The sequence below is a fragment of the Sceloporus undulatus genome, chromosome 2 (assembly GCF_019175285.1).
Source record: "Sceloporus undulatus isolate JIND9_A2432 ecotype Alabama chromosome 2, SceUnd_v1.1, whole genome shotgun sequence".
NCBI lineage: Eukaryota > Metazoa > Chordata > Lepidosauria > Squamata > Phrynosomatidae > Sceloporus > Sceloporus undulatus.
In genome coordinates, this window is record NC_056523.1 from 142840370 (window position 1) to 142864758 (window position 24389).

The following is a 24389-nucleotide window of genomic DNA, read 5'->3' on the forward strand; positions in this document are numbered from 1 at the left end:
TCTTTTCACACATTAATGTTACGATGATTTCACATACGTCCAGTTTGACTAAGTAAGGAGATTGCCCACATCTCCTAAACTACACAAAATGGAAATTGCTGAGTATGTGACACACTACAAAAACTCGTATGTAGCAAGCCTTGCATTGGTTTAGCAGGAAGGCTATTTTCACCATATAACTACAATCTATTTTCACAACAGGAAAGTAAAAAAAGACACCAAAACAAGTGTGTATTTCATATACATATTTATATATATTTCATGTACAAAGTTACATTCTGAATCCCCAAGGATTCAATAATAAATACTGAAATAACTTCACTGCTATATGAGCTTTCTGGCTCACAGAAAAGAAGCCTCAAGTTTTAAACAGACAGCAAGTTTAATGCTGCAGTATCCATCTCAAGGTTACAGAGGCAAGTAAAATTCAGCATAAAGTGTCTAGACAACATTTTCAAAAAATTAATGACCATAAAATGTTTTAAAACATGTTTAAAATATTAAGAAGTGTGCAGTAATGAAATTGTTAGAGAAAAGAAAAATATCTAGTGTACAGAAAAATGTTTTTGAGGTGCAATATAGGTTTGTTACAATATGGCATAACCCTGTTAGGAAAATGAAGTCAGCATCCACAAAGAACTGTGTTTTTCACTCTGTCATTTTTACAAACTAAGGATCTTTACATGATCCTGTACACACAGGGTCAACTGCAAGAGTGCCAAGTCAGTATCAATCCTTTGGTAACTTTCGTAATACTCACATGGAAATAAATATTCAATTAAACATTTTCTTCAGGACACCATGTTTTTTAGAACAGTTAGCAATATTAGAAGATTATAAAACATTTCTTAGTTACTAAGGCAGCCTATGATAAAGTGCCTACACTCTGTCAACTCTAACTGATCCAAACGAAGGAAGACCTTACAAGAAATGAACAATATGGCAGGATATATAAACTTCATTTTACCTTTTTCCATGCAAGACACATTTACCCAGACAAATCATGTGCTGCATATTTTTTGTGCTTGAAATGGTCTCTCAAACTATTAACGAAAGCTGTTAAATATCAAGAGATTCATTCCCACTCCTGATTTTAGAACTATGAGTACATGATACATAAGACATTCTCAAAACAGATTTTTTTTTTTAGGCAATCGTTTGATGCATGAGATTTAGTGAGCTTTATCATCTACCATTAAAAGTGCTCTGAACAGGGAGTGCATACATTTTAGTGAATGGTGATGACACCCATCTTCTAAATCTGCTACTCTTAGGACAGGGATACATTTAAAAATGAAGAGGGACAGGTGAATGTATGTCAGTCCCTTCTTTGCACATGTAATAGTCTCTGTTGAACTCTTGTCTTTTTTGCTGTGAACAGCAATTGATTCCATGAAAACAGAATGGCAATTTACTCAATACATCTGGCAAGTCATTAAACATGCTATCCAGACGCATCTGTTGTCTGACAGCAGTGAAGCACTTCAGAGAAATAGTTTACTCACTGTTTTTAAAATAAATTAAAAAAAAACATTTTTCTATCTTTTCCCAAGAAAACGAATGTGGCAATTCAACCACCCAAGAAAGATCAGGAGAAAATATTCCAATTAAAAAAAAAAAACTATCAATTTATGGAGCCCAGAAAAGACAACAAAGGTGATGGGCTCATTCATCTGTGAAGAGATAGCAGGCATTTTACTTGGATACCCAATATTACCAGAGGGCACATACAGCTCACAGAATTCGTGGAGGGCATTACAGAATAATCTTTCTTTGACACATGTATTCTTCCATACTGGAGCCTTTTGTATGTGCACATGCCTGGGGCACAATTTGAACAACAATGATTTGTTTAAAACCCCAAGCTTCTTTGGACCTTCCATACTGCTTTTAGATGACAGTTCATTTTCTTAGGTTTTCTAATATAGTTAAATCAGTTTAATATTTTTTGTAAAAAAAAAACCTGTGATCAATTATCACTTTTGACCTATTGAAGGGAAAGAATCTACTGTCCAAAAATTAAACATTCAATAATTTAGCCACATAGCTCATGGTTTAAATACACAGTTATCAGAACCTATCAGTTTTGTACAAAATATGATGCTTAAAAAGTATTTATACATATAAATCTATAATGAATAGTTCTGAATTGAATTTGACTGATTTTCAGGTTAAGATGCTCATTCATTTTTTAAAAAGCTGCCTAAATAAATATTTACACAATAGACTTCAGCTCAACATGATTTTAAAAAATGAGTATGTATATTATATATATAATATATATAAATACATGTTTTCTTGACAGATTTCAAACTGCTCCTATTGCATAAAAAATTTTAGGCAGTTTTTCAATATGGTTTCTAGTGTTTTTTAAGTTGTCATTTGAAACTGCTTTGAAATTTTGCTATTCTGTCATTTAAATATTATCTGCTCCCATGTAATGGGAATAGACCAACTGTCTTGGTGGGCAACACCCAAATGTTATGATTTTAATCCATAATTTCCAAGAAATAAAAGACTGGGAAGCTGATACACCTTTTGAAGAATTAAAAATATAGCATTCAACTTTGTTTGCCATCAACTGGGTATTCAGGAGCAAAGGATGACACTCAACCCAAAGTTTATAGTGAGGAGACAGAATTAGTGTTTTTGGTGTTATTTCATGTTTTCTCATGAAATAGAGACTCCCAGACCTCATATAGTGGTGCTGTCCCATTAATGTCAGTGATTACCTGAATGCTTGTGACCTGCAACTCGCCCACGGAAGAAAAATCTCTCACATTTTCACTAGGTAAATGGGCTATGAAATATATTTTTAAAAGAGTTAACTAAGGATTGTTTCCCTTCACTGTTGGCTTCTAAAGTTACAGTGCTCAGCTACTTTGTTCCCTCTTTGAGTCCCTCTACATCAAGTGCCATGAATGACCAGTTAAGATCCAAGATAGTAGGTGTGCAAGCGTAACCTATGTTCTGCTCAAGGCCTGTAAGAGAAGACTGCATCATTCTAAGAATGTCTTTTGAAATTAATCAGAATATTTCCAAGAATTCTCAAGTAAGGAAAATGGAGAATTATTTCTCCCACAAAATACCACAAGTGTCATTTTTAAGGACATTATTTCTCATTTTAGTGCTATTAGCAATATGAAAACTTATCATCAGCATATTTCTGAATCTTCTTCTCGCCATCTCAGGGATCTTGATATGAACAAAGGACATTCAGTATACCAAAGTAAACAAGATTGGTAGGATTTAGAAATGAAAAAATAAAGACCTGCAACTTATTTTAGCCCTCACTAAATACACAGAATATAATGTGAATATAATTCATCCGATATTTAAAAAATGCTATTCTGGAAACAACTTTGCTGTTTTACTCAATAATTGTTGTGGCGATGAATTCAAAATGTTTGTTCTAAATTTTAACCTCAAATTGTGGTACAAGTGGAAGGAAACAAATTCTATTACAGACTGCATAGAGGACTACAGGAACCTACATTTGAAAGAGTAAGTACAATATATCTCTGTTTAGGGAAACTGCTTTGTTCTTGCTATGTAACACTGATGCAGTAAAACAGCAGAAGTTAATTTCCATATTGTTAAGGTTTGAGAGGTTGTGATATAAAGTAAAATGGCAAAGCAAAAACTTTATGCAGTGAAATGGGATCCACAAAAATAAAACAAAATCCAAAGACATGCAAAGGCATTTGCTGTCTCAAGCTGCTTTTCAGGGGGCTCATTCACTGCCACACATAACTTGCCACACTATCAGATGGCTTCTCTCAGCTTTGGCTACAGAAGGCTCTAGTGGCAGTGCCTCTCCCAGGAGTTCCGATTCACCAACTTCATCACCTGGATGCAAGACAGAATAACGTAGATGAGCAGGTTGACATGCTAGAAGAAATTATGATGGAGGAATGCAATTCCCTATTAAAATTTTGAGATTAACAGGAACTATATATGCCTACCTGAGATGTGAGGTTTAGAGGATGGTCTGCTCTGTGTTCCACCAGTAGGAGAAATACATTGTGGAACAACATGGGAAAGAGCCTTCTCTTCAGTGGCACTCTAGTTGAAGTTGGTGCCAACTGGCACCAACAATAGGATAATTGCAGAGCCAAGTTAGAACTTGGATTTTTATTAAAGTCTTTGGGCCTAAATTATTTTTTTCCAGGCTGTGGGTATTTTATGGTTGCACTATTTAAAACTCTTTAAACCAGATATAAAATATGTGTTTTTTGACAAAATATTTAGTACAGAATTGTTGTAATTACTTATTAATTTAAAATAATTTTATGGCAAGCAACTCTGAGACCTTCAGATATAGTCCCAGCTCTGGGAATGAATGAATGTATATGTATATGTATATGTATAACAAATAAAATAACTGTCACCTACTCCTGCAGTTCAAGAAAATGTTAAATTCTCAAAATATATTGAATTGCAGGATAAATATTTTTATAAAAGCTCACATTCTTAGCATCTGTTACTTTCTGCTTCCCTCCATTCCTGCAATGATATAGTTAAAGAACAGGTAACAATTCACAAGAAAAGACCACCTCTGACTTCACAGATGATATAAAACCACATTATGATCTTCAGCTCTGCCTCACTCTAAAATAGAGAAAGGCAACCTGTGCCTTCCGTACAATTACAATTCACATAAGGCCCAAACAAAATGACCATGGTGAGGGATTCTAATTCAAGACATAGGAAAGGAACCATCCTGCATATGCCTGCTCTAGCTTCATTAGGCAACAGAACCTAGGGGACAACAAAGCAATACATGAGGCAGGCCTCTACCAATAAGATCAGCTTGGTTTCCAACAGCCTATTGTGAAGTTGCATGAAAATAAAGTAAATTACAGTTGGACCTCTGTTTTCGCAGGGGATCCATTTCAGAACCCCCCTGCAAAAACAGAGTCTCGTGCTTCATCAAGCTCCATAGGCTTGAATGGAGCACGCCCCTGTGTGCATGGCAAGGGTGTGTGCACTGGGCGCACTCACCATTGCAAATAGCGAAGTCACGCCACCACATATATTCAAGGGAGCAGATCTCAGTTCCATGCATTAGGAGGAGCAACTGTAGTTGTATTCTAAGACTGCAGAGAGTAGATGAAAGTAAAACCCAATTCTTGTTGATAACACTGGGCTAGGGCAGACCTTTCTCCCTTCAGACAGACAAACAATTGTTTTTGATTTTTAAGTCAGTCTAGAAGGCACTGACCCAGGACCAGTTTTCCATAACATGATCAAATACAAAAATATAGGTAAAGAAAATTTAAGGAAACCTCAAATTAATTTGCCATTCAAGAAGAAAAAAAAATCATAAACCATACTACTTTTCAGTAGTTTTACTAATCTAATAAGCAGGACTATTTAGCTACTTTAAGATACCTACCCATCCTGAAATCAATGTACCCTTCTCCTCCGCTTATCACCAACATAGATTTTAAAGGAACCTGGCTGTGTGATTCTTGGGCAGAAAGGGTAGCTTTATCACTGGACAGTTCTGGGCCTCCTCCTGTCTGGGGACAGATCACCTGACCTAGATGAGAGAAAGAAGATAAAAAGAATTGCATTTTATGGGGGGGGGGATGCGTCTCCCAAAGTGATTAAATAGATGCTTGCAAAACAAAGAACACAAGCATACTTAATATTCCCACAGAATTAACATCTCCTTACAACAACAACAACAATAATAATTAATTTGTTTTATTTATATACCGCTATTCCAGAGATCATAGCGGTGAACAGCAAGTAAGCTAATTAGCAAGTAAGCTAATTTGCCCCCAACAGTCTGGGTACTCATTTTAGCGACCTCGGAAGGATGCAAGCCTGAGTCGAGTTTGGGCCCTTTTGCTGGTCTTGAACTCGCAACCTTGTGGTTTTGAGTGAATGGCTGCGGTATAGGCATTTAACCACTGCGCCACTGAAATTTTTCAGAGACTGAAAAATTTAAAACGTCTCGTCCTCACTACTGGACTTCCCTGATGGGCAATTATGTTAGTCTGCTGCAGCAAGAACAGTCTTGAGACACCTTAAAGAATAAGAAATGTTATTTCGCATAAGCTTCTATAAACTACAGCCCACTTCTTCAGATACAACAAGGCCACTGTCCAGGAAAGCTTATGCCAAGCAAAATGTGTCAAGACTTTAAGGTGCTGCAAAATTCTTGGTTATTTTTCTGCTAGGGTGTTTGATTTTATTGGTGAAAATCTCCTAACTGTGCTTGTAAAATTATCATCATTTTTTAAAAGAGATTATATGCCTTGAAGCATGAGCTACTGCAAAAATTACAAAGGACTCTATTCCACTGGAAATAGGCAGTGAAATAACGAAGCAAGTACATAACTAAGGACAAGTTTTAATATTTAGCACAGGAGCTGCCTCTCACTTGGTAACTCCCATGTGGCTAACACAGGATACAGAGCCTCGGCCTAGAACACAGAAAACAACTAAATAAACTGGAAAGAAACACAGGAATGGCCACATGTGTCTTCCTATGGTATGATGTAATATAGGCCCATGGATGGAGTGGACAGGTTGTATTCCTTTAACTGTAGTTCTTCAAGTGGTTATCTGTGAACTCACACAAATGGGTTATTCCGCACCTGCACAGAGTCTCTTTCAGAGCGTTCTAAAGCATTCTAAAGAGTTTTGGCCGTAGATCCATCCACTTCTGCCAGCCCTTTTAAAAGGGATCCTGCCAAAACCCGCCAACTCCATAGGATACTGAACTGTTGGCGCAAACAATGAAACTTTACTGAAAACATGTATGCAGTCAACAAGCATAAGCACAACAGCCCTCTGCTTCAATATGTCATACAAGAATGACAGAATCAAATGGTTTCAAAGGAAGGCAGCATCCCTGAAACAGTAATATACGGTACTTAAATAAGGCTGGAATCAAAGGCACACAACAAAACAGTAAAAAGGCAGCATTCAACAGTATAGGAAATAAGACTGGATGCAAAGGTACAGTATTCAGCCATACAGTACAGAGAAAACTTTCTAACAGTACAATCAGTGAAGGAATGAAGTACAGCTTTCCTAAATACGTTATAAGCTCAAGACCTCACATCCACTCTATAATGTGAAATAAAAGTCATAAGCTGGGACTCGGTAACTGCCCTGATGAAGTGGGCTCAAACCCAAATGGGAAGGGTCCTTTCAAGCCAGTTCATAGGACAACCAGATAGTCAATGCCACCTTCTTCAAAAAGTGTTGCAAGGAGACAGGCAGTCCCTTTCTTCAAAGCTTCAGTCCTGTCCACATAAAAAGCCAAAGCCCTCTGTACACTGAGGCAATGCCAACACCTCTCACAGCCTGAAGTGGGGTTTTGAAACAAAGAAGATAGAACAATGTCTTGGTTAAAATGAAAGTATGACACCAACTTCAACAAGAAGATGATGCCAGATCTCAACAAAAACTCTGTCTGGGTGAAACTGAAGGTATGGGACATCTACCCACAAGGCACAAAGTTTGCCAGCTCTCCTAGCAATTACAATGGCAACAAGAAAGATAGTCTTCCATGACATCAGTCATAGATCACATGTTGCTATCAATTTTAAGGGTCTGCTGCTAAGCTGGCCAAGCGCAAAGCCCACTTGGGTGTTGGGTCTAACACCAGAGAATGAAGGTGTTTCTATCCTTTTAAAAACTTGTTAAGCAAAGAATGTGTAAAACACAAATGGTTTACCAAGAAACTCAAAACATGCTGAAATGGTAACCAAATAACAATGAATCAAAGAGAATGAGAGGCCTCAATTCAACAAAGAAAGTAGAAATTCCAACACACATGTAAGAGTAGCTTCAGCTTCATCAATTGACCATGGAAGTAGAAAGTCAGCAAAGTTCTTCCACTTGTGTTGTACAACTGTCTGGTCAAAGGTTAATGAGCAGCACTGATACGCTCTCTCATTGCAACCAATAGTGCATCTAGGGCAGGATCTTCCACGCTAACAAGTGGAGAGTATCGAGATTGGGGTGTCTGATCCAGTCATCATACATGGTCATATCTGGTCTGTGTGGCAACCAAAAAAAATACTCTCTTTGGGATAAATGAAGAAGATGCATGAACCATGGCTGTCTTTGCCATCATGGGGTGATCAGGATGCCCATGGTCCCAACGGAGTTTAGCAACAACTCTGGTCAGAAGAAGGAATGGAGCGGAGGCAAACAGACAAGGTAGTATCAACTGAACAGGAAAAATGTCCTTGTGACCTGCCCTGATGTACCCTGGAACAGAAATTTGCACACTGAGCAAAGCAAGAAGCTCTGGTTGGGAACACCCCATTGCTGAAAAATGGGCTTCAGCACCACAAGATAGAGCCTCCACCTGTGGCTTGAATTCAGGTTTCAACTGAAAGCATCTGCAAGGCAGGAAGATGGAGAGTGAAAATGAAGATGTCTCTCTGAATGCACCAGTCCCAGAGTCAAACTGAGGAGAAGGAGGGTACGAGATCTGGTACCATCTTGCTTGTTTAGGTAATACATGATCATGATGTTGTTGGTCAACATTTGCACTATATTGCCTCTCAATAGAGTTTTGAAGGAAATAAACGCCTTTTCTACAGCAGCAGTTCAGAGCATTTATGTGAAGGCTCTGTTCTTCTGAAGACCAAAGACTTCCCACAATGAGATTGCCTAGATGGACATCCCATCCCGACACCAACACATCTGTTGTGACAAGAGCCTGAGGTTTTGGGATAGAGAAAGACATGCCAATCTGGACTTTGGAGGAATTCAACCACCAGTGTAGAGATTTCCATACCAGCTTTGGTAGTGTAAGCCACTTTTTCTGAGAGTTCTGAAGCAGATCAAATAAAGCGATGAACCAAGCCTGGAAAGGATGCATACAGTGACTTGAACCTATAGAGCCCTGAGATGTCAGTACCTAAAGCAACTTCGTACTGACTTGCATAGATTGTTGTAACAGTTGAGGGGTAGGAAAAACGAACATTGGTACTTACCCGTGATACTTTCATTTCCAGCAGATGAGGGTCCTAACCTACTGTATTCTGGGTTAGCTCCTCCCAATTTGCTCCTGTAGGCAGGGACAACAGAACAAAGACCAGCCCCCTATATAGATATGAGCTAGCCCCCCTGGGCCTCAGTCAATAACAAGCCAAGCAAGTAGTAAGGTAAAATCAAGGAACTGAACTTTATTAACATCAGCTAAGGGTTAACTAGAACACCTCAGAAAAACTAGTCAAAGAACAAACAAGAACTCAGAAAAACCAAGCCAGCAATAAGAACAAGGCAGGTCCATCAACAGGCAGGGTTGGAGGCCGCAGGCAGCACCCGGGTGGGCAGGATGTTAGGACCTTCGTCTGTTTTCCGAGCAGACAGGGTCTGTATTCTGGGATTTACAAAAGACCTCTTGAACCGAGAGGGAAGTGCTGCTAGGAGACTGTGGCCCCTGACATAATCTGTTGGAGGACCCTCCTTCCAAATGACGCCTCAGCGGACTGAGACACGTCCAGTTTGTAATGAAGGTCGAAGGTGACTTCCATGTGGCCACCTTGCAAATTTCTGACAGGGAGGCGCTAGTGGTCAAGGCCGCAGAGTTCGATGCACTCCTGGTTGAGTGCGCCATCACCCCCTCGGGTGGAGTGAGATCAAGAATTCAGTAGCTCTCTTCAATACAAGACCTGATCGACCTACTCAGAGTCGAGACCGATACCTTATGTCCCAAAGAGCCCGGGCGAAAGGAAATGAACAATGCCTCGAATGACCTGAAGGTTGAAGACCTCTTGATGTAAATTTTGAGGGCTCTGTGCACATCCAATGTGTGCCAGGTCTTTTCCAAGTCCTTCTTAGGATTGGGGCAGAATGAAGGCAAGAGAATGTCCTGTGACACGTGAAAGGCTGAGCTGACCTTAAGCACGAAGGTAGGGTCTGGACGAAGGCACACCAAGACTGGCCTAAAAATACACAAGTCTTTACGTACCAACAGGGCCCCCAGCTCTGACACCTGTCTGGAGGAGGTAATGACCGTGAGGAAGATGACCTTGAGGGAGAGGTGTTTAAGGGATGCCTCCCGAAGGGGCTCGAATGGCCCACGCGTCAGCGCCTTTAAGACCGTGTGCAAGTCCCAAGTTGGAAAATGATGTCTGGTGGGCTGGACCCTGTTGGAAACTCCCTTCAACAGCCTCTTAATGTGAGGATGGGCTGCCATTCTAGCCGCTCTCTTATGGAGCAGAACCAATGTGATGGCAGACACCTGCCTCTTAGAGTCACATTTGACACACTTCTTAAAAGAAGTCAGCAGTACCAAGAAAGCTTTGAGCGCTAGCGTGGCTAGAAGTCTACACTGATGATTGATCTTCAGCAGACATCTTCCACTGTTCCTGATGAGGCAGCTGCAGTGGTGGACAAAAAGGAACTGTCAGGTTTTGGTGGGAGCACCTTATATAGGGCTGGTAGAGGTGGGTAGGGATACTGCCAAAATAGTTCAGAACACTTTAGAACACTCCAAAAGAGGCACTTTGCAGATGCAGGATAATCCATTTGTGTGGATCACAGAGTCCACAAAGAAGAAACAAGTATTCCTTAGTGCATTGTTACAACCCTTAAATTCTGCAATGTGTACATAGCTAAGTTAAAATAACTGCTGGTAATTGTGTGGAAAAGAAGATACTCAACAAAGCTGATGATCAAGCTTTTCTCTTTCATTAAACATTAGTTCACAACATCTTTTTAGTATTAAGGGCTATAATTCAAAGTGACCTAGAAGGTTTGATAGCTTTTTTAAATGACCGCTTGCTGATGCAATTTGTTCAATCAGTCTTCATATCTTCTGTTTTTCCAACACAGTATCGTTTGTTCTCATATGCAAGATGATTAAATTGAAAACTCGCCAATGCTGTAGTCATTTCTTGTCTACACTTTGGTACTGCCGGGTACTCGGTGAAGGACCAGCGCAGGTTAGGTGGGCGGGGGGGGTGTGTGGCCTTGGTACATAGGAACACCGTGTCCCTCACCAGGAACCACATCCGACAGACCACCTATTTCGAGTGTATTTACCTGACCCTGAAGGCTAGGGACAGTCTAGGGATTCTGCTGGTGTATCGGCCACCCCGTGCATTAGCTGACTCCCTTAACGAGCTGACACAGCTGGTTGCTGAACTGATGTTGGAGGCGCCCAGGCTTCTTGTCCTGGGCGACTTCAACATCTCCCTCACGGCCAGCTATGTTCCACCCGGTGCGGCTCGGGAATTCATGGAGACCATGGCAGCCATGGGCCTGTCCCAGCTGATACAGGGTCCCACGCATTGTGCGGGTAATACTCTCGATTTGGTCTTCTGTTCGGATGCGGTAAATCCGTGGGCGGAAATAGTCAATATTTCCCCCCTGTCATGGACGGATCATTTCCTGGTAGAGGCGAAAATCAAGGCTTCTACCCAGATCCCCCCCGGGGGTGGTGGACCAGTTAGGATGGTCCACCCTCGAAGGCTGATGGAACCTGAGAGGTTCCAAGAAGCCTTAGAGGGGCTCGCGGTTGGAAATGACGGCGACTCTGTTGATGCCCTTACCGGTATTTGGAATACCGGTCTCTCCGGGGCTATACACAGAATCGCTCCCAAGCGTCCTCTCAGGCCTGCTTCCAATCGTAAGCCCTGGTATACGGAAGATCTCCGGGCGAGGAAGCGGGTTCTGCGACGGCTAGAGTGCCGTTGGCGGAAATACCTTCGCTTAGACGACAAGACTCTCCTAGACCGATTATTAAAGGACTACGGAGAGGCAGTGCGAGCAACAAAGAATTCGTTCTATGGTGCTCGCATTGCGTCCGCGGAATCGCGTCCGGCAGAGTTGTTCAGGGTGGTCAGGGAGCTAACTCAGCTCCCTCCCGCCCTGAACCAGATCCTTGAACCTTCTAAGGCCTGCTGTGACTTATTTAACAACTTTTTCGTGGATAAAACTTCTCGTATAAGCGAAGGTCTGAACGCTGACATTATGGCAGAACCAGAGGTAGAAGTGTCCAGAGCCTCCGTGGACTATGTTATACTGGATCAGTTTGAGTCGGTGAGTACCGAGGATGTGGACAAGATCCTCGGAAGTGTTCGGAAAACAACCTGCTCTCTTGATCCCTGCCCCTCGTGGTTAGCGGCCCAGGGGGGACCGGTGGTAACCACTTTGTTACGCCGGATTATCAACACCTCTCTCAGGGATGGGCGATTTCCATCGGATCTTAAATTGGCCATTGTAAGACCGATCCTAAAAAAGCCCTCCCTTGACCCCCTGGTACATAATAATTATCGGCCTGTTTCCCTGCTACCATTTTTGGGGAAGGTGATCGAGAGGGCGGTTGCGCTCCAGCTTCAGTCGGTCTTGGATGAAACGGATTATCTGGATCCATTTCAAACTGGCTTCCGGGCGGGTCACGGGGTTGAGACGGCCTTGGTCGCCTTGGTCGATGATCTCCGTCTGAGTGCTGACCGGGGAAGCGTGTCCCTGTTGGTGCTCTTGGACATCTCAGCGGCTTTCGATACCATAGACCATGGTATCCTTCTGGGACGCCTGGCTGAGGTGGGAATCGGGGGCACTGTGCTCCAGTGGTTCCGGTCCTACCTCTCTGGGAGGTCCCAGATGGTGCAGCTGGGGGACGTGTGCTCCGACGAGAGGCCCCTTAAAACCGGGGTCCCTCAAGGAGCCATTCTGTCTCCCATGCTATTTAACATTTACATGAAACCGCTGGGAGAGATCATCCGGAGACATGGGGCGCGGGGTTATCAGTACGCTGATGACACCCAGATTATTTTCTCTATGTCTCCGACTGGTGCAGTGACCGGGGATGGCGTCTCTCCTCTCGTGGCCTGTCTGGAGTCAGTAATGGACTGGATGAGGAAAAACCGACTCAAGCTGAATCCAGAGAAAACGGAGGTACTAGTGATAGGTTCCCACGGTCCAGGAATGGCTGTGGTTCCACCTGTCCTAAACGGGGTCACGCTCCCTGCGAAGGGCTCTGTGCGCAGTCTGGGAGTGCTTCTTGATTCGTCGCTTCATCTGACTGCTCAGGTGAATGCGACGGTCAAGAGCACCTGTTACCAGCTTCGGCTGATTCGCCAGCTGCGCCCATATCTGGACCGGAGGGACCTAGAAACTGTGGTACATGCTCTGGTAACTTCGAGATTGGACTTCTGCAATGCACTCTACATGGGGCAACCCTTATACCAAACTCGGAAGCTTCAAATGGTACAGAATATGGCAGCCCGGCTGGTCACTGGTGTGTCCAGGACCAGCCACATAACACCTGTACTTAAAGATCTTCACTGGCTGCCCGTTCGCTTCCGAGCTCAATATAAGGCGTTGGTTATTACCTATAAAGCCCTAAATGGCTTGGGCCCAGGATTCCTAAAGGACCGCCTCTCCCCGTACAATCCGCCTCGCACCCTCAGAACGTCTGGGCAGCAGTTGCTGAAGGTGCCTGGGGCTAAGCTTGCTTCTACGTCTAGAAGGGCCTTTTCTATAGCTGCCCCAGCCCTTTGGAACACGCTGCCCACTGAGCTCCGCTCATCTACCACCCTGGCCCAATTTAGGAGGGATCTTAAGACCTTCCTATTTAAGCAGGCATTCCCCGATTAAGATCCTGTGGGCCTCCCCTCCTCTTCCGTGGCCATGAGGATGGGCGATGGGGCTTTTATTCCTGCTTTTAGTTCATTGTATTGTATTTGATGTTTACTGTTTTTAACTGTATTTGTGTGCATTCGTTGCACTTTTGTAAGCCGCCCTGATCTTTCTGGAAGGGCGGGGTAAAAATAAAGATTTTATTTATTATTATTTTATTTATAATCTCCTCCTTGTTGGCTTTTCCAGTGATTCAGAATATCAGTGGTAAATTTGCCCATTAGATGTTCCCATGAGTGTCAGTTTCAAGCTTCTGGTTCTTACTAAAAGTCATCTAAAATCTTCTATAACAGGACTGAGAAACCTGTAGTCCTATCATGATACCCTAAATTTTGGTATCAGTATAACAGATGGGAGAGATAAAATGGGAATACATTCATCCCTCCATTTGTGCAGACTTCAAATCCACATCCCTTGATTAAGCGTGAGGGGCAAACAGAGGGACATAAAAAGGGGGGGGACCTATGGTGTGTGCTTGCAGATGCCCGCAGGGCAAGCCACCATTCAAGCCAATGGGGCTTGGATATTGGCGGATTCCGTTTTCGCAGGGGGTGTCTGGAATGGATCCAATGTAAAAACGGAGGGGCGACTGTAGCAGCTCCGTCTCTTTCCCACTCTGCCATAATACTCCTCATTTCTTCCTGCTAACACTGCACTGTTGCTGCCCCTCTACCCATGTTCTCAGACTTCTGAGTGTGTGCATTTTGTCATGCTCCCTATAGTTACAATCTATGCGATGGCTTACACATACACAAATGTGAGTTTCAACTTTTTCTGGCAGTGTCCCTTTTGAATTCTAGGCTGCTTCTCATATGCCATACTGGATCCAGAAGAATAAACTCCAAGATACCTTGCATCACATACAGAGTTCAGCACCTAACACGCTAAGCCTGCCTAAGCACAGAAGTGCCCTTGATTTATTATCATAACATCTCCACTTGTTAGGCCTTCCTGGCCTTTCCTTATGAAGTCTGTGTTTCATTAAAAGCTTTCCATAAATACTCTCATCTTCACTGTTATATAACTCTTCCCTAACAAATTACATAGCTTCTGGTCCCAATTGTTCTCCCACTTGTATCTTGTCCAATATAGTCTTCAGGGGCAGTGTCTTGTGTCAGTGACCAAGAGCTTACATGTTTTGTTCAGTGTGTAATATTCTGCTGGTTCTACATAACAGTATGTTTGAAACACCCATTAGAAAGTGACAGTAAATATCCAGTTGGAAGAGGCCATGAAGCATGGTGAATGAGAGAATCAAAAAGGTTACGCTGCTTGATAAAACCCTGTAGGTGAGAAAATCATTGTGCAAGAATGTCTGCTCAGCAGCTGGAAGGACTATTCTGACAGATTCCACAGGCTGCAGAAACTGTAAGGACCCTGAATTCAGGACTCAATAGCCATTTCAAGGTCAACATGAGAGAATAATTTCATTCTATCATTGGCGCACATCATGTCTGGCCTTGAAATGGTATTCCAAAGACAAGGCACTTTGTATAACACAGACAAGCACATTAATAAAATTTTACTTCAGAATTTCCCTATAATGTTAGTTTTTGTTAATTTTGTTAATTTTGCTTTAGTTTTGGTGGAGAACAAATATTCATGCCCCTCATTTAAGCAAAGGAAGCAACCCTTTTTTTAAAAAAAACCACTAGATCAATCATGGAACCTTTAGGGCAGCCTCCTCTCAAACCTGTGACCTCCAGATGTGTTAGGCAATAATTCCATCATCCCCATCCATCATAGTGACTGGCAGGCAGGGTTTGTAATTGTTTTCCAATACACGTGACATAGTACCAGATTGAGTGAGGCTGCTTTAAGGGTTCTACAAATACATCTAAGGGAGTACAGCTATTTTCTTCCACAAATGCCAAGCTCAGCATGTAACCTCTCCAAACTAAAAATGCATGGAAAGATATGCCCAGCACTTACCAGGTACTGCAACAAAAAATTTGACAGCATCACGATGCCCATGGAAACAAAGCTGCGCATGTGCCATTGAACAATAAGGTATGAAGGTTCCAGGTGTCACTTTGTCACTGTTTTCATCACCATATACGCGTATTACACTGCCTGGACGGTTGCCAGAACCAGCTGCTGCTTTGTTCGCTACAATGAGAAGAAAAAAAATATTTTCCATTTGAACCTGCTTGCTGCAAGAATGATCATTCATTGAGAAACCTTGTGGTACCATTCTAAAGCTAAAGCCAACTTAGATAAATGAAACAGAAGGGGCAACAAAATGCCAATTCAAGACAGAGCTGGAAAGGAACAAAAGACAGCATGCAGTTGTTATTTGAAGTACCTTAAGAATAAAATGGAGTAGATTGCTTGTCTAGCATAAGTAGACTTTTTTAACCAACCACCTCCCTCATCTTCACAAAATAACATGCAAAACATACTGAAGACATAAACTGAGAATATCACCTAAATACCGAAGCATGCAAAATAAACCATATTTATGATTTTTAACACAATTCCAGGGGTAGCTATATCAGTCTAGCAACACCACAGAGACGCATGGCACATTAAGCATATTCATGTGACATTAGTTTGTCACAGACATATCCACAAAGACTTATGTTTTAAGAAATGTAGCCCAGGTTTATAGCATCACTGTTCTTTTTAAAGGAAGTCATCTTGAGCAACTATGAGTTTTGGATCTCTTAAGCTCAGGGTGAGTTCGGTGAGTGGGAGGAAAAGGCAATGAACAGCCACTAGTGGCTTAGGAGCTGCATTTCAAGAGGGTTTTTTCCCCCCCACGTCCAGAAACTGATTTTTAAATCTACAAATCTTCCTACAACTGCATATGCTAGACACACAAAACTATCTCCATTTCAAACAGTATCAGAGGAAGGAAAGAAACATGATTTGTAACAAGAGTAAATGATGTGGATTAATGACAATCACAAAGTTATGGTATCACAAATGGCTCTGGAAGAAAAACAAGAAGCTGGCATGAAAGTTCAGCTGCAACAAAATATGAAGGCACTAAACTGCTGAGCAGGACTGGTGGTCATTTAGCAAACATACATTACTGCAATGCAAGTAACTGCAAGTGGAAAAACGGTTTAGGAACATACAAGGGGTGGGGAGGGGAATTTAGAAAAGTGGGGAATGGCCTGAAAGAGGCTATTAGAGAAGCCTGAGAATATAGAACTTTTTGTTTGTTTGGGATCAGCACTTACCCCTCAGCCCCAGTAAACGTCCCTGGTGGAGGATTACAGCTAAAGTAAGAAAGGAGGAAAGGGGACAATGGATAGGTGTGACAGCAGAGGAGAAGGATTAATGAGAACCCACCATTTGTGTTTTGGTATTTAATAAGAGGTTTATATATTACCTCCTAACTACAGAAGGTACAATTAAGTGAATACGGTAAACCATGTTTTCAGCTTAAGTGGGAAAAAGAAAACAGTAACACTATAAATGTGATGCATTGGCAAATTGTGTTTCCCCTTTCACTCTTTTCTTTCAAAGGGGCACTACCTAATTTGACAGGAGCATTTCCTCCTCCAGGAAAAAAAAATCAGCCCTACACAATGAACACTAGCCATCAAATGTTAGCCTGTGTGCGGACCAGAGCATCCAGCATGTTGGATACTTGTTTGCTGTTATTCACAACAGTGTAGGATAAGGAATGGCTTTCAGTCCAGACCCTCCCTCTGCTGGCTACCTGTACTTACCTAATTCCCTGCACCTCCACCAAGCTATTGACACTTCTCAGGTCAAAATGGTAGTATTCCAAACATCACCATGACAAACTCCTGAATACCTTTTACAGCAGAGAAGAACACCCTGAGGCTCTCCCCCTCCAGATGTTGCTGGACTGTAACTGCCAAGGCCCTGTACCATTTGCAATGCTGGTGGTTGAAGGTGCAGTCCATCTGGAGGAATACATTTTGCCCTCTGCTGTCCTATAGGGACATATTAATATCTGATAATCTGGAGTAGTAAGTATCTGCTGCTAAGGGAAGGGATGGGTGATGATTAATTGAAAAGCTCAGCAATTCTTGCAAGCCGCTGCCTCTTTCTAAGAAGTCTACCTATTTTTTTTAAAAAAAAAAACCAACTTCTTTGCCCCCAACCACATCAGAAAAATAATATTCTTTGCATTTTAAAGATCCTAGGAAAGTAATTTCAGAAGCATTTTCACAGTTTAAAAAACTCTTATGAATATTGTTCCTAACTGAATACACATGTGCAATGCAAAACCAGACATTTAATGGATGATCAATGTAATGGCACAGCATGAATAACAATGTACACGGTGTTCAAAGCAATTAATATGAACAAATTCTTTACTAACATTATTTTCCAGCAATTCAAAATGTTGCAACACCCTACAATAATTTTCCCCACCAATACTGCAGAGGAAGTGAGAAAGCTGTGCTATCTGAGCCTGGTGAGAAAAACTCAGTATAGATTTAATGTGATTAAACTAATTAATCATATACAGAAGCCCCAAACAAAGTTTTAAGCAAAGTTTTATGGAATGAATTAGGTTGGGAATTAAACAAAATAGTGCTCAATATAAAATAGAATTAACATTTTTACACTTAAGACAGAAGCTCTTTTCTCTCCATGGCATTTTTCCAGCTAGATGATGGGAAGGTAGAAATCAGAGAAGAAAAAATGGTCACCTCTGTGGTCTATCAGGAATTTCATACTAGACAGGGGAATAAAGAAGTGGCATTTACAGTTTGGGGAGATACTGAAAAGGGGGAAGTGATATAGAGAGAAGCTAAGGACGCAGGATGTTGTTAGGTAAGTACCTTACCACCTATTCTTGCTTTTAAATTAAAAATGCTTTCTAGTGGTTTTTAACTAGGACTTAGGAAGTTAGCATGTTATTTACTTTGGCTCTGTGTCACTTATCAATCTACTTCAAACTTTTAATAGGAATTCTTTAAAGAGGCCAATTGTCATGACTAAAGACCAAAGCTACAATCCTATACATAAGCACAGAACTGAGCTGTAAGATCTTGAATTCCTTGAGTTCATAAATTTCTTCACAGTTCTATATCCCTGTACCTACCAAGTCTAGAACAAGGCTGCCTTTGTATTCATGTGTGAAGCTGCCAACCAGAAGACACTGGCTCCGACTAGAAGCTTGCACTTCGTATAAGGTTGCTGTGATTCTTGCAGCTTATGAACTTACTTTCTGTTAAGGGTATGGAGATGATGACACCATTTCCTGTCCCGACCCACAGCCGATTACAGGATACCATAAGAGCAGTGATTCTCACAAAGGAAAATCCTAGTTTTCCAGTACCTGGAACAGTGTAGCAACAGTTATTAAACATTAAAAACAGACATTTGTAGAGTTCAGAAAGCTTCTATTGTTACCCTAACTTTATCCCTTGTAAGCTAACAAGAATTGGGAATTTTTAATTTTTTTTTAAAGGATGTTGCTAAAATCCACCAGAGACTTTTCAGCTGGTGTTTTGAAATCAGAGTGCCCTTTTCATTCAATGAAGGGATTGAGATCCAGCGGAGAGCCCTGCTGTGGCTCACCTGCAGCTTCTAGCACCACTTCCAATGCTACACAAGGGTCCCCTGACCAGAACAGCTGGCACAGGGAACTGCATGGAGAATTAGCAAAGATATACCACTTCCCCACACATTCCTCCAAGTAGGAGAATCCTGTAGATAGAATTCTATCCATAAAAACTGGATTCAAGCCATGATGTTCCAATGAAAATCAAGTTTCCTATCTCATTGATCACCTCATTGGAGGTAGGGGTGGTGACATACTAGCAAACATTCTGAACAATGCATCAAGATCTCATCTAATTCAAAAATGCTCAGATATAACTCTGCCAGAAAAAATACACAAATAAATAATTTAGAGTGGGCAGCACAAAGTTTACACTTCCTTGAATTATAACCTATTTATAGTGTGCATATTCTCCATTGGAGAAAATGACATATAGTTCTTTGCACTTAATTCAACACAAATCTCTGTATTTGATTTCACTGGACTGTAAGATGCATATCCAGGGATTTGCCATGACATCATATTATATACACTATCACTGAATAAAAGCCATGCCAGAATCTTCCTCTGAAATCAATGTATAACTTTGAAAATGAACAAAGGATTGATGATGCATTCATTTTAACAGAAGAGTTCCTTCATGCTTCAGCTGAAGTAAAATAGATTTCGAGGGTCTCTGACAAGCTGACAATCAAAAAGACATCTCTTTTACCATCTGAAATTAAGACAAACCCTCACTTAACAGTAAAATTATGGTTTTGCCCATTTTTTCTCAGTATCGTCACCACTTGGAAAGAACACGAGACTCCTCAGCAACCACTCCTATGCTCTGAAATTCCTTTCCACGGGATGCTATACTGGCCTCCTCGCTGTTCTCCTTTTGCTGGCAGGCAAAGAACTTTTTCTTTAAGCAGGCTTTTCATGTGTAATTATACACAGAGAGGCTTCTTATTGGCATGTGTGATTTATTTATTTTTTAATGTATGTAAGCTTTTCAAATAATTTTATACTGTTTTAGTGTGGTGATTTTAATTGTTTGTAATATTTTATTGTTGAGTTTCAATTGATTCCTTTTGTGAGTCACCTTGGGTCCCACTCCAGGAGAAAGGCATCATGTAAATGAAATAAACAAATTAGATTCCTTGTATGTTTGTTACTTGTTTATTTTATTTATAAGGAAATTATAAATTTCTTTATAAATTTATTTTCTCTGTCTCCCAATGAGAATATTTCTGCATTTCAAAAGATAAAATAAAAGAAGGATTTTACTCTGTACTGATGCTGAAGTCAGTGGCTTTCCCAGTGTCGTCATCTCACAAGAAAAGGTAAACAAAACTAGATATGTTGGCTTTTATAAACAGTACTGTATGTCATTGGAAGATATATAAAATTATACAATTATTTCTTGTATTTTTAATAGCAACTCTATCCCTCATATTATTTCAGCTTATCTGTAAAAGAAAATGACAAATTCTTGAATTAAAGGCTAAATGACTTACCTAGCATTTTGCTGACATAGGGCTCAATATCGACATCTTGTAGATGTTGGTAAGTGTGCGCATGATAAAGACGGAGGGTAGAATCTAAACGAATGGATACCCAGACTCCATCTCCCACCCAAGCAAGCTGTCTGACTTGGCTCTCCTTCCTTGGGTGTGCATCAAATGATTTCTAAGATAAATTATGGTTTGATTAAGACTTTGTAATAAAATACTTATTGCCATTTCCATTTATACTTTAAAAATACACATATGTGACTGTTGGTCTTCCTTGAACATCAGTACAGCCGACTCTCAAAATTCACAGGCTTGCCATCCACAGATTTAAGTATCTGCAGATGGCAAGCCCTGTGGGACTCAAGATACTGTGTTTTTCCTTATCGAGAGGCAGACTGTATAAGGCCAAATGCAAATTTATTATATTCCAGCAGTGTTTTCAACAGCCTGATTTTGTTCCTGGTTGCTTGGTTCTCCAGTTCTCACCGAGTGCTTTTCCTTCATTCAACTAGATCTAGGGCCTCATAAGAGGCAGAACTGATTCACTGAAACAAGTACTCTATGACTTGGCCAACCTCTAAATACTGAGGACTAAAGCAGCAGGCATCAAAATGGCCAAACTGCCACATTATTCCCACCTCCTTTTGTGTCCACCATCCTTGAGGCCATTATGGCTCCGGTGACAAGTTCACAAAATCTTTTCTGATGTTCGGCTCATTCTAACTTTTCTAAGTATTCCTACTCATTAGAAGAGACACAGATTTGTATTTATATAAGAAAGAATGCAAGAGACAGACATCACAGTAGAGCTTGCATCATGCATGTGGACATTGCTTTGAAAAGCGAAAAAGGAAGAGTCTTTGCCTCTAGGGAGCTTAACATATAAAATATACCACAAAGGTAAAAACAGCAGAAGAAGGGATGGGAAGGCAAAGCAAGGATAAATAGTAATGCAGGCTCATGTTCTTAGATGAAGGCTGTATCCATATTGCAGAAATGATCCCATTTGACACTGCTTTAACTCCCTTGGCTCAATGCTCCGGGGCCACGACAAACTAAAATTCCCAGGATTCCATCACATTGAACCATGGCAATTAAAGCGGTGTCAAACCAGATTATTTCTGCAATATGGATGTAGCCTCCGTTACAGGTTAATTTGCAGTAGGACATGGAATTAGAACAGGTTTTAAGGAAGGGCTTGAGGACAGAAACACACATTTCTGAGGCAGTTCCAAGCTTACTTGCTAATTAGCTTACTTGCTGTTCACCGCTATGATCTTTGGAATAGCGGTATATAAATAAAACAAATTAATTATTATTATTGCAGGTGATATGAAACATAGGGCAGAATCTTTTGATAGCAAATCTTAAAAGTATAGAATGGCATGGCTGGAAAAACAAAAGGACAGATTGCTTACCTGTACCTGTAGTTCTTTGTGTGGTCATCTGCAAATTCACACAAATGAGTCACTCTGTGCCTGCGCAGAGCCATTTGGAACCTTCTTAAAGGTATTAGAAGTGTTTGGGCGGTAGCCTCTCCAACTGCCTTATTGGCTGGTTTCCCACCTAAAACTTCAGTTCCACGGAAGCCAAATCAGCAGCCCAGGATCAAAGGAGAAGCAGGACAGGACTCTATGGGGAGGATGGTCAGGATTTGTGTGAATTTGCAGATGACCACTCAAAGAACTACAGTTACAGATAAGCAACCTGTTCTTCTTTGTAGTCTCTGCGAATCACACAAATAGGTTAGACTGACAAGCTTCAGTCAGTGGAGGAGGGAGTGCCATGCCACGTAAGAAAGGGACATTGAATCTGAGCCCAAGGGCATGTAAACATAGGGACGAGCTGTCCCACTAATATGATGAATCTACAAGAGTCAAGCTGAAAATCCAGTCCCAAGACATAGTAGAAACAGTCACCAATGCAGGTGAGAACATGCACAGTGGCAGAAAAAACAGGTTTGCCTGCTAACCCGTATGTTGCACAGACTGTTGTTAAGCCTAAATGACAAAGGCACTTTGTAGGTACTGGCCATCTCTACTCTGTAGATGAGTGAGAAAGGAATAACTCTGAAGGATAGCACCCAACAGTACCAGGACGGAGAAAGAGTATAGCCTGAGCAATAGCAGTAATTGTAGCAGTTAAATTAATATACTGTTTAGCAATGGACTAAATGGACCGTAATAAAATGACAGGTGTAAAACTAAGGTCAAGGGGAAAACCTCTGACCTAGACAGCACAGGTTTGTTAGTAATGGAGATTATGCCAAAGCTTTCCAGCAGGTAGGTAGCCTGAAAGCAAAAGAAGCTCACAACTGTAAATGGTTAAAAATAGTAGACAAATACCAAAACCAGAAGGTATGGTATACAGAAACTGTCTAATCTAGAGATAAATGTTCATAGAATCATAGAAGCATAGAGCTGGAAGAGACCACAAGGGCCATCCAGGCCAACCCCCTGCCATGCAGGAACTCTCAGTCAAAGCATCCCCGACAGATGGCCATCCAGCCTCTGCTTAAAGACCTCCAAGGAAGGAGACTCCACTACACTCTGAGGGAGTGTATTCCACTGTCGAACAGCCCTTACTGTCAAGAAGTTCTTCCTAATGCTGTGGTGGAATCTCTTTTCCTAGAGCTTGCACCCATTGCTCCAGGTCCTAGTCTCTGGAGCAGCAGAAAACAAGTCAGCTCCCTCCTCAATATGACATACCTTCAAGTATTTAAACAGGGCTATCATATCACCTCTTAACCTTCTCTTCTCCAGGCTAAACATTCCCAGCTCCTCATAGGACATGGTTTCCAGACCCTTCACCATTTTAGTCGCCCTCCTTTGGACATGCTCCAGTTTCTCAATGTCCTTTTTGAATTGTGATGCCCAGAACTGGACACAATATTCCAGGTGGGGCCTGACCAGAGCAGAATAGAGTGGCACTATTACTTCCCTTGTAACAATGTGAGGCTGCACAGGTTGTGACACTGGTAATTGGGGGAAAGGGGCTTACCAAGCCCTCAATAATTGAAGATGTGTCAAAAAAGAAATCTTCGGCTTCCGATCCAAGATGGCGAGGTGAATAGCTGCAAGCCACAGATGTGTGTGGCAAACAGTGCCCTCCGAGGTGTTTTTGGCAGAAGTTGATGCCAGAGAATTCCTCCTGGGAAGGAGGATTCGGATGGGCCCCTGGGGTTCTTTACAGAACTCTGACTAGCGCCCTAGAAGGGGGATTTTTCACCCCCTAAGGGGCAGCGGTCGGAGGAACAGACAAGGACGTGGGCAACCCGCAGCCTCGGAGAGGGAGCTTGAGACCGGCTCTAACCTCGCTGTACCGGCAGTACTGACTGATTAGAGAATAAGCCTCCAAAAGGGGGAAAGAGAGCTGATATTTGTAATAACCTTTGCAAAAACAACAACGACGAGTGTGAGAAAAACGGAGGTGAGACAAAATTAAAGTTGAGGAAGCCCAGGAGTTTAGAAAGGGGGGAAAAAAAACGGACGGAAGAAGAAGTTGGCGAAGAGAGGGCAGAGAGACGGGTGAGGGAGAAGGAGGCAGATGGTTGAGAAGCTTAAGAGGTGGAGACAAAGAGAAGAGGAAAGTTAACAATAGTAAAGCCCTGAAAGGTGGTGGTTGAGAGAAGAAGACAGAGAAGCGGCGGATTTGGAGGGGAAGCAGACGGGGAAGCGGCGGACCTGGAGGAGAAGCAGACGGGGAAGCGGCGGACCTGGAGGAGAAGCAGACGGGGAAGCGGCGGACCTGGAGGAGAAGCAGACGGG

The 24389-nt window shown here is 41.7% G+C and overlaps 1 protein-coding gene across 9 annotated transcripts in view; it reads right to left on the reverse strand.

Annotated features, from left to right (window-relative positions):
- Window positions 1–236: 236 nt before the first annotated feature.
- SPAG9 (sperm associated antigen 9) overlaps window positions 237–24389 on the reverse strand; it is a 160675-nt gene continuing 136522 nt past the window's right edge. For 6 of the 9 annotated variants that reach the window (XM_042454552.1, XM_042454550.1, XM_042454545.1 and 3 more), the window contains 5 exons: window positions 20626–20797; window positions 18788–18901; window positions 15562–15738; window positions 5399–5545; window positions 237–3849 (listed from right to left, as the gene is read on the reverse strand). In XM_042454552.1, the coding sequence (XP_042310486.1) occupies window positions 3734–3849; window positions 5399–5545; window positions 15562–15738; window positions 18788–18901; window positions 20626–20797 (726 nt within the window). In that variant the 3' untranslated portion in view covers window positions 237–3733. Of the gene's footprint in view, window positions 3850–5398; window positions 5546–15561; window positions 15739–16817; window positions 16857–18787; window positions 18902–20625; window positions 20798–24389 lie in introns of all 9 variants that reach the window. The other 3 variants (XM_042454543.1, XM_042454544.1, XM_042454546.1) reach the window with 1 other exon arrangement.